The sequence below is a fragment of the Acipenser ruthenus genome, chromosome 3, assembly GCF_902713425.1.
Source record: "Acipenser ruthenus chromosome 3, fAciRut3.2 maternal haplotype, whole genome shotgun sequence".
Lineage (NCBI taxonomy): Eukaryota > Metazoa > Chordata > Actinopteri > Acipenseriformes > Acipenseridae > Acipenser > Acipenser ruthenus.
The window spans coordinates 97587590-97598029 of NC_081191.1; the positions used below are offsets into that span (position 1 = coordinate 97587590).

The 10440-nt window shown below is 45.0% G+C and overlaps 1 protein-coding gene across 1 annotated transcript; it reads right to left on the reverse strand.

Moving 5' to 3' along the window:
* Positions 1–2020: 2020 nt before the first annotated feature.
* Positions 2021–9851, reverse strand: LOC131731987 (uncharacterized). The gene is made up of 2 exons (XM_059021009.1): positions 9819–9851; positions 2021–3349 (listed from the first exon to the last, which is right to left on the reverse strand). Exons 1-2 carry the CDS (start codon positions 9849–9851, stop codon positions 2021–2023), a joined length of 1362 nt encoding a protein of 453 aa, XP_058876992.1.
* Positions 9852–10440: the final 589 nt, after the last annotated feature.

Here is a 10440-nt window from a genome sequence, read left to right on the forward strand (position 1 = left end):
AACACAGTGTCAGTCCGCTCAGCACAATCTGTGCTGTCTGATTAGATAAAACAACATACACTATTTCTGCTTTAGATACACAGTATCAGTGTATTATCAACATGATATATATATATATATATATATATATATATATATATATATATATATATAATGCACTTTTAACTTATTTCATCACTACTGATCACTACTGTATTTTTGCTAATACATAAACAAGCTGAGGAGGAGATTGTAATGAATTACACTTTTAACAAACATGTATTCACTCGCAGATGAGTTTGCAACATTCAGTAGATGATGTGTTGTTATTACTGTATGTTCGTGGTATGAAGAAAGTGCTTACCTTTTAGTCATGTTTTGGGGGTGTAGAATCGGGAGTACTGATAGTGAATTTGATTTACAAGCTTCTAAACTAGCAGATCATTTTAATCCAAGGGGATATTCTAAGAGCATAAAAGCAAACAGAATTGTCCATCTCCTCTAAACCAAAATTTGTGTTTGTAATTATCTTCATAGAACAAAGATAATCTTTTTTTTAGTTTTAGTTAGTCCTAATGCACGTGTATGTCAAATTCCAAAACATTGATTTGAACAAAATAATAAATCAAATTGGTGAGTTATATGCTGAGCAACCTCTTTTGATGTATATTACTTTTGACTTGCAGCAAGAATTAGCGGGATACACTATTCCACTGCAAAGTGTATCTGATCCATATATTAAATGTCATACAATATCATTTTAAATGTGGCATTTACAGGCTGATTACTCGACCCACCAGTTTGAACTGAGTGCAGTCTGAGGGGGCTAAATGTCGAGCCCCATCAATGTAAATGCGTTTTAAAGGACTGGCAGTTCTTGGTTCAAATTCTGTTTAAAAGCTATAGCATATACCAGTTCCAAATGAGATTCAATTACCAAGTTTACACAATCAGATGGGTGAACAAAAACTTTTTTTTGTCTATCTCTTTCTTTTTGTGTCGATATTTAAGGCAGGAGAAAAAAAAAAACTCCCAATGTATAGGTGGCTGCCACTGAGTGCAGATGAAAACACATTCTTTCTGGTTAATTTAAGTCAGCTCTGTCATGTTCTACACAGGCAGACTTTTGTAATTGTTCCAGTCTGCCAAGTTAGTGTTTCCCTGTCAGCTGCCTGCTGCTTAGCATTGTTGAAAGACAGTAACAGGGGCGAGGAGATGTGCCTCTATGGGTATGGCCCAATGTTGTCTGCAGCAGGAAAAGAGGAGGCCTGTAGTTTCTGCCATGGATAAGATGTAGCTGCAATATCTGCCAAGGCTTTGCATTGCTAGACTGGGACACTTTGGGTTAATAGCAGGCTGGGCTGCACACTGATCAACAAAAGTATTTTTTGTTTGATTTCTCTTTCCATATCATGTGGTTCACAGAAAACCAGGAGGTTTGGGGATGATTGCTGTGTACGTGTATTAGTGTGGACATCTGTCGCCATAATGAATAAAGTAGCTTTTTAAACAGAGGTGTGTGCATAAATAATACAAAAGGCAACATCGCCCCGTAGAGAAGAAGCATATTGATTTGTAGAAATGTCTGCAGTACTGCTTGCTTTGTTGATACTTAAATTGATGTCCTGTGTAACTGTTTGCGGCTCATGTATAAAGGTATTTGTAGTCCTAACTAATGCTGATTTATGACATCGCTAATTAGGCTACCACCAGAGGAAATAGCAGCGCGTTTCTGTAAATCAATCACTAAGGCTTTCTGTATAACACATGGAGTTGCTGGGGGGTTTGTGGTTGTTTTCAGTCACTTCACTTTGAGCCTGGTACTGCTGTATATCTAGAAGAATCTCTGTTATAGAAAACACACTAGTATGGAGGGGGAATATGATCCCACAATTGTATGCACACAAACAACATGGCTTCAAATTCCCATTAGCCATGCATTTATTTCAAAGGAGAGAAAAATTGTTTTATTACCTCCTTATTACCATTAACTATTGTTGTGATGAAGATATTTTGGTTCTTCACTTATCTGCAGGCTAATTTATGGGCGGGAGTAACTCAAATGGCGAGGCCAAGGTTGAGAGCGGGGAGGGGAGGGGTGCTCTGGTAACAGTGGAGGAGGTTGAGAGCTGGGAGGGGTGTTCTGGTAACAGTGGAGGAGGTTGAGAGCTGGGAGGGGAGGGGTGCTCTGGTAACAGTGGAGGAGGTTGAGAGCTGGGAGGGGAGGGGTGCTCTGGTAACAGTGGAGGAGGTTGAGAGCTGGGAGGGGTGTTCTGGTAACAGTGGAGGAGGTTGAGAGCTGGGAGGGGAGGGGTGCTCTGGTAACAGTGGAGGAGGTTGAGAGCTGGGAGGGGAGGGGTGCTCTGGTAACAGTGGAGGAGGTTGAGAGCTGGGAGGAGAGGGGTGCTCTGGTAACAGTGGAGGAGGTTGAGAGCTGGCAGGGGTGCTCTGGTAACAGTGGAGAAGGTTGAGAGCTGGGAGGGGAGGGGTGCTCTGGTAACAGTGGAGGACGTTGAGAGCGGGGAGGGGAGGGGTGCTCTGGTAACAGTGGAGGAGGTTGAGAGCTGGGAGGGGAGGGGTGCTCTGGTAACAGTGGAGGAGGTTGAGAGCTGGGAGGGGAGGGGTGCTCTGGTAACAGTGGAGGACGTTGAGAGCGGGGAGGGGAGGGGTGCTCTGGTAACAGTGGAGGAGGTTGAGAGCGGGGAGGGGAGGGGTGCTCTGGTATCAGTGGAGGAGGTTGAGAGCTGGGAGGGGAGGGGTGCTCTGGTAACAGTGGAGGAGGTTGAGAGCTGGGAGGGGAGGGGTGCTCTGGTAACAGTGGAGGAGGTTGAGAGCTGGGAGGGGAGGGGTGCTCTGGTAACAGTGGAGGAGGTTGAGAGCTGGGAGGGGAGGGGTGCTCTGGTATCAGTGGAGGAGGTTGAGAGCGGGGATGGGAGGGGTGCTCTGGTAACAGTGGAGGAGGTTGAGAGCTGGAAGGGGAGGGGTGCTCTGGTAACAGTGGAGGACGTTGAGAGCGGGGAGGGGAGGGGTGCTCTGGTAACAGTGGAGGACGTTGAGAGCTGGGAGGGGAGGGGTGCTCTGGTATCAGTGGAGGAGGTTGAGAGCGGGGATGGGAGGGGTGCTCTGGTAACAGTGGAGGAGGTTGAGAGCTGGGAGGGGAGGGGTGCTCTGGTAACAGTGGAGGACGTTGAGAGCGGGGAGGGGAGGGGTGCTCTGGTAACAGTGGAGGACGTTGAGAGCTGGGAGGAGAGGGGTGCTCTGGTAACAGTGGAGGACGTTGAGAGCGGGGAGGGGAGGGGTGCTCTGGTAACAGTGGAGGAGGTTGAGAGTGGGGGAGGGGTGCTCTGGTAACAATGGAGGAGGTTGAGAGCTGGGAGGAGAGGGGTGCTTAGACGTTCAGTTACGGTGCACCGGGTCGCCATTTAATAAGAAATGTACTACAGTAATATAGTATACGCAGCACATAAGGCAAGCAACTGAATATAATAAACATTGTGGACTTACTTGTTGATGAATCCCGAGTGATGTTATTTGTAGAAAATATATTTGTATGATGAAAAGCAGGTTTGAAAAAACATTTTGTTTTTTCGTACCATGAGCAATTAAAAAGGCAATTTTGTTTGGTCCTCCCTGTTGAAGAATGTCCAATTTAGTTCTTTGGACGACCTTTATTGTTATTTTTTATTGTTATTTTTTCCTCAGTTGAAAGCTAGGAAAATTCTACAAGGCATTAGCTACACGTGACACATGGCACGTGACACGTCAACAGACACGTCAAGATGAAGTCTAATTAATTTAGCATAACAGAGGCAGAAGTGTTAAAGGGACTAGGAGCTCTTAAAATAAACAAATCCCGTGGGCCGGATGAGATCCTCCCAATAGTACTCAAAGAAATGAAAGAAGCTATTTTCAAACCGCTATCCAAGATCATGCAACAGTCTCTTGACACAGGGATTGTACCGACAGACTGGAAAATAGCAAACGTAATACCGATCCACAAAAAGGGAGACAAAACCGAACCAGGTAACTACAGACCAATAAGCCTGACTTCTATTATATGTAAACTTTATAAACTATAATAAGATCCAAAATGGAAAATTACCTATATGGTAACAATATCCTGGGAGACAGTCAGCATGGTTTTAGGAAAGGGAGATTGTGTCTAACTAACCTACTTGACTTTTTTGAGGATGCAACATTGAAAATGGATAACTGCAAAGCATACGACATGGTTTATTTAGATTTCCAGAAAGCTTTTGACAAAGTCCCGCATAAAAGATTAATTCTCAAACTGAACGCAGTAGGGATTCAAGGAAATGCATGCACTTGGATTAGGGAGTGGTTAACATGTAGAAAACAGAAAGTACTAATTAGAGGAGAAACCTCAAAATGGAGCGAGGTAACCAGTGGTGTACCACAGGGATCAGTATTAGGTCCTCTCCTATTCCTAATCTACATTAATGATTTAGATTCTGGTATAGTAAGCAAACTCGTTAAATTTGCAGACGACACAAAAATAGGAGGAATGGCAAACACTGCTACAGCAGCAAAGGTCATTCAAAATGATCTAGACAGCATTCAGAATTGGGCAGACACATGACAAATGGAATTTAATAGAGAAAAGTGTAAAGTATTGCATGCAGGCAATAAAAATGTGCATTATAAATATCATATAGGAGTGTGGCAATGTGCCCCGTCCCTGTGTGCATTTGTATGTTGCGTGCGTGTGTTAATGTTGGTGTATAGTCATTGGTACACGGGATATAAACGGGTCTGTGTTTCACGTGTATTTAAAAAGTGTATATTTGTATTTAGGCACGGGATTGCACATCACGCACGTGCATTTAAAATATAATATGTGAACACGGGGTTTCACGTAATGAATTCACGTGCTGGGATTCAAGTGAATAATTAATTAGTAATTGAATCCCAGCACAAACAGTGTAAATAGATGCACGTTTAGTCACTCGTGGTTGGTGTTCGGTGAGTGGAGAACGAGTGTGGAGAAGGAGAGTTAAAATAAGAACGGAAGAACGTAAATATAAAGTAAATAGTGTTTTCACTCACCGTGTTTGTTCGTCCCTGTTTGTTAGTGTCTGTCCGTTTTGTCTACCTGTTTATTTTGGCGTGAAGTGCCGTGTCCCGTGTTTTGTGCTGTTTTCAACCCTTTTATTTGTTAATAAACGCTGAGTGCAGCCATTGCACTCAGCTCATCATCAACCACTGTCTTTGTTTTGAATTCCTGTCTGGTCTGACGCCACCCACTCTGGCCGTCTTTGTGACACGTGGTGTCATCGTGGGATAGCCGCGCCTCCAAGCGTCAGACCAGGAGGGGTCTGGGAAAAAAAAAAAAAAAAAAAAAAAAAAAAAAGGTCAATGGCAGAAGACGCCATCAAACTGCGGGGCTGGTTCCTAGAGAATGCTGGGCTGGAGGCCCAGTCTCTGCCCATAATCGTCCGGGCCCTGTGGATGATGGACAGTGAGAGATGGGAGGCCTATCAGGAGGAACACACCCCAAACACCTTGGAGGAAGGTGTGGAGTTTCTCCTCAGCTACCTGGAGGCAACGATAAAAGGAACAGCAGCCCAGGTAGCAGGCCCACCAGCAGAGGGTGAATGCCTGCTGTCCCCATCTCCACCAGCAGAGGGTGAGTACCTGCTGTCCCCATCTCCACCAGCAGAGGGTGAATGCCTGCTGGTTTTGCCTCCACAGCCCAAATGGGAGGAGCCTGAGCGTCCACAGCCCAAATGGGAGGAGCCTGAGCGTCCACAGCCCAAATGGGAGGAGCCTGAGCGTCCACAGCCCAAATGGGAGGAGCCTGAGCGTCCGCAGCCCAAGCGGAAGGAGCCCGAACATCCTACGCCTGAGTGGGAGGAGCCCGAACGTCCTACGCCTGAGTGGGAGGAGCCCGAACGTCCTACGCCTGAGTGGGAGGAGCCCGAACGTCCTACGCCTGAGTGGGAGGAGCCCGAACGTCCTACGCCTGAGTGGGAGGAGCCCGAACGTCCTACGCCTGAGTGGGAGGAGCCCGAACGTCCTACACCTGAGTGGGGGGAGCCCGAACGTCCACAGCCCAAGAGGGGGGAGTCGGTGCGTCCACAGCCCAAGAGGGGGGAGTCGGTGCGTCCACAGCCCAAAAGGGAGGAGTCGGTGCGTCCACAGCCCAAAAGGGAGGAGTCGGTGCGTCCACAGCCCAAAAGGGAGGAGTCGGTGCGTCCACAGCCCAAAGGGAGGCAAGTCGGGGCTTCCACAGCCCTGGGACCCAAGCCACCAGCAGAGGGAAAATGCCTGCTGGTTCAGCCCCAAGAGCCGGAAGGGGAGGGGTTACAGGCTCAACCCCCTGAAAATTTTTGGGGGGGAGAAGGGCAGGATGCTGGTGTCCCCCAGCAGCCTCTCGCTATGCTGCTGAAGGCAGCACGGCGCGCACATGCCCAGCCGCCACAGCAGAGGGAGCCAGCACCGCCAGGAGCAGAGGAGCAGGAGCTGCCTCTGCCTCCACCACCGCAAGGAGCAGAGGAGCAGGAGCTGCCTCTGCCTCCGCCACCACCACCGCCAGGAGCAGAGGAGCTGGAGCTGCCTCTGCCTCCACCACCTCCAGGAGCAGAGGAGCAGGAGCTGCCTCTGCCTCCACCACCTCCAGGAGCAGAGGAGCAGGAGCTGCCTCTGCCTCTGCCACCACCACCACCGCAAGGAGCAGAGGAGCAGGAGCTGCCTCTGCCTCCACCACCTCCAGGAGCAGAGGAGCTGGAGCTGCCTCTGCCTCCACCACCGCCCGGAGCAGAGGAGCAGGAACTGCCTCTGCTGCCCGTACCTCCGCAGGGAGTATGGTGGCCGGAGCCCCAGAAAGGGGAGCTGCCGGCCACGAAGAAGGGGGAGGAGGTCTGGAGACCACTTTCCCCAGCAGCAGTTTCGCTGCAGGAGTTCTTGTGGCTGGAGCCCCACAGGAGGGAGCTGCCGGCTACGAAGAAGGGGGAGGTCGGGGGACCACCTGCCCCCGCAGCTTTTTCGCTGCAGGACGGGACCAAAAGGCTGTCAGCCGTGCCACTACCGGCAGGGGTGCTGACAGCATTGCCAGCCAAGGGCCCACTGAAGCCTCCCTTCCCAGCCCGAGACTTTGTCCTGGACTGCTGGATTTTTAAGGGGGGAGGTGGCCGTTGAGGCCATGTGTGCTGCGCACAAGGGGGGGTATATGTGGCAATGTGCCCCGTCCCTGTGTGCATTTGTATGTTGCGTGCGTGTGTTAATGTTGGTGTATAGTCATTGGTACACGGGATATAAACGGGTCTGTGTTTCACGTGTATTTAAAAAGTGTATATTTGTATTTAGGCACGGGATTGCACATCACGCACGTGCATTTAAAATATAATATGTGAACACGGGGTTTCACGTAATGAATTCACGTGCTGGGATTCAAGTGAATAATTGATTAGTAATTGAATCCCAGCACAAACAGTATAAATAGATGCACGTTTAGTCACTCGTGGTTGGTGTTCGGTGAGTGGAGAACGAGTGTGGAGAAGGAGAGTTAAAATAAGAACGGAAGAACGTAAATATAAAGTAAATAGTGTTTTCACTCACCGTGTTTGTTCGTCCCTGTTTGTTAGTGTCTGTCCGTTTTGTCTACCTGTTTATTTTGGCGTGAAGTGCCGTGTCCCGTGTTTTGTGCTGTTTTCAACCCTTTTATTTGTTAATAAACGCTGAGTGCAGCCATTGCACTCAGCTCATCATCAACCACTGTCTTTGTTTTGAATTCCTGTCTGGTCTGACGCCACCCACTCTGGCCGTCTTTGTGACAAGGAGATACTGAAATTGAAGAAGGGAACTTTGAAAAAGACCTAGGAGTTTGTGTTGACTCAGAAATGTCTTCATCTAGACATTGTGGGGAAGCTATAAAAAAAGGCCAAGAAGATGCTCGGATATATTGTGAGAAGTGTTGAATTTAAATCAAGGGAAGTAATGTTAAAACTCTACAATGCATTAGTAAGACCTCACCTAGAATATTGTGTTCAGTTCTGGTCACCTAGTTACAAAAAGGACATTGCTGCTCTAGAAAGAGTGCAAAGAAGAGCAACCAGAATTATCCCGGGTTTGAAAGGCATGTCGTATGCAGACAGGCTAAAAGAATTGAATCTATTCAGTCTTGAACAAAGAAGACTACGCCGTGATCTGATTCAAGCATTCAAAATCCTAAAAGGTATAGACAATGTCGACCCAGGGGACTTTTTTGACCTGAAAAATGAAACAAGGACCAGGGGTCACAAATGGAGATTAGATGAAGGGGCATTCAGAACAGAAAATAGGAGGCACTTTTTTACACAGAGAATTGTGAGGGTCTGGAACCAACTCCCCAGTAATGTTGTTGAAGCTGACACCCTGGGATCCTTCAAGAAGCTGCTTGATGAGATTCTGGGATCAATACGCTACTAACAACCAAACGAGCAAGATGGGCTGAATGGCCTCCTCTCGTTTGTAAACTTTCTTATGTTCTTATGTTCTTAATTAAGAGTGGTAGAGGCTAGCCGTAAATTTGTATCGTGTAACCAATACAAATAGAGTAAAACTTGATAGACAGAGGGTGATTGCAGGTGGAATACACACAGAATTCCACCCATTTTGAGGCTACATGTTAGCCAATAGCAATACAGTAGACCTTGGAAAGCATGATGTAAGCTTTTTTTACTTTTACAAAATGACAGGTAGACTTAGCCTCTGCCACTGAATATATATCATTATTAGGGCAGCAGTGTGCAGTAGTGGTTAGGGCTCTGGACTCTTGACCAGAGGGTTGTGGGTTCAATCCCCAGTGGGTAATTGTATTTAAAAATAATGTGAAATAATGTATAATGTGATATCTTGTAACAATTGTAAGTCGCCATGGATAAGGGTGTCTGCTAAGAAATATATATATATATATATATATATATATATATATATATATATATATAATATTAATTATATATATATATATAATTAATATGATAAGATTCAACTACAAGGAGTATGATACTGGGACCCCCCATTGTTTTCATTTCCATACAGTAATTTTCTTTTTATAACATCAGACTATTAATCTGTTGAGGGTCTGGATTTGATTAAACAAGCCTCTGCATCCTCCCCTGGGACACAACAGTGTCTTTGAACCCCATCTGCAGTGAATAGAGACGGCTTTTCACCAATTGTTTTTTAAACCTTTTATACATTCATTAAACAATAAAGACAACACCTGTGTCCATATTGATACATCTGAATTCACTCCCATCCTCCTTAAAGATTACAAATGAACTCTGATCCCTGTTTGAAAACAGGTATATTCAGTACAAGATGAATATACTAGAAATAATTAGAAGGTAGATTCTGGCAAGCACAAATGTTTTTAAAACTATTAAAGTTCAATAATGAATCATATCTAAAATCATAACTTATGTGTGGTTCTCACTTAAGTTGACAAAATTGTGAATGCCTGTATTCAGAAAGCACACTGTTCTGAATGCAGTGTTGAAGCTCACTTGTAAATAAGTAAATAAATAAATAAGTACATTTAACTATAGTTGGAATATGCGCCTGCCTACACATACAGTGAATTTTTACAGGGACATTTTGAGCTTTTATAGTGCATATACCAGTAAGATTTAAAAAATGAAAATCACAACATTTTTGTTAGAGATACTGTATTTGTAATACTGTAACATTTGAAAAGCTTTTTTTATTTATTCAGGATCAGTGTGAAAAAATGTTTCATAGGTATACATAAACTCTGCCATTAGGATGTTTCATTTTAAATATGTTATAAAATGTGATCCTTTTTCATGTTATTTTTAAGAAAGACAACCAATCCTTACCCTCTGCTCATGATGGATACCAAAATAACTCATTACCAAAGCCACCCAGCGGAATTCAATTTAGCAGTTTCCATCTACCAGTATTTGCTTAGCTCTGCCTTAAGACGTTTCCCAAAGAAACCCAATAAAAACAGAACTGAAAACCGGTTAGGATTATTTTTAGGAATAGGTTTGTATCATGCATAAAATGTACACATGAAGTACATTGTAATTATGTATAATAACATTTTTATTATGTGTAACTACACATGCATTTCCTAAGAAACTACTACGTAAATACACAGTAATTACAGACACTTAATGGAAAGTGTTACCAATAATTCTTGCAGTAAGATTAATATAAAATATATAGCGTCATCAAAAGCATTGTCCTACACCCTAATAAATGAACATTAAGTGCTGGCTTCACAGACCCCCTTTAGCCAAGTCTTGGACTACCTAATGTTTCTTTATATAAGTCCAAAATTAGTGCTAATTGGGGTCTGTGAAACAAGCAGTATGAAACTTGCATTGTTGAAATTCACTTGGAATACGTATGTAATTTCTCAAGCACAAACGAAAAGGCAAATGTGAATGTATTTCAGGGTTGAAGTGGGCTGGGTCAGAACGAACTTGCAGTTAC

Coding starts and splice junctions, on each gene's coding strand:
- LOC131731987 (XM_059021009.1), bottom strand. CDS start 9,851: ATGAGTTATTTTGGTATCCATCATGAGCAGAGG. Junction 3,350..9,818: donor GTATCCATCATGAGCAGAGG/GTAAGGATTGGT, acceptor CTCTCCTCCCAG/CTCTCAACCTCCTCCATTGT.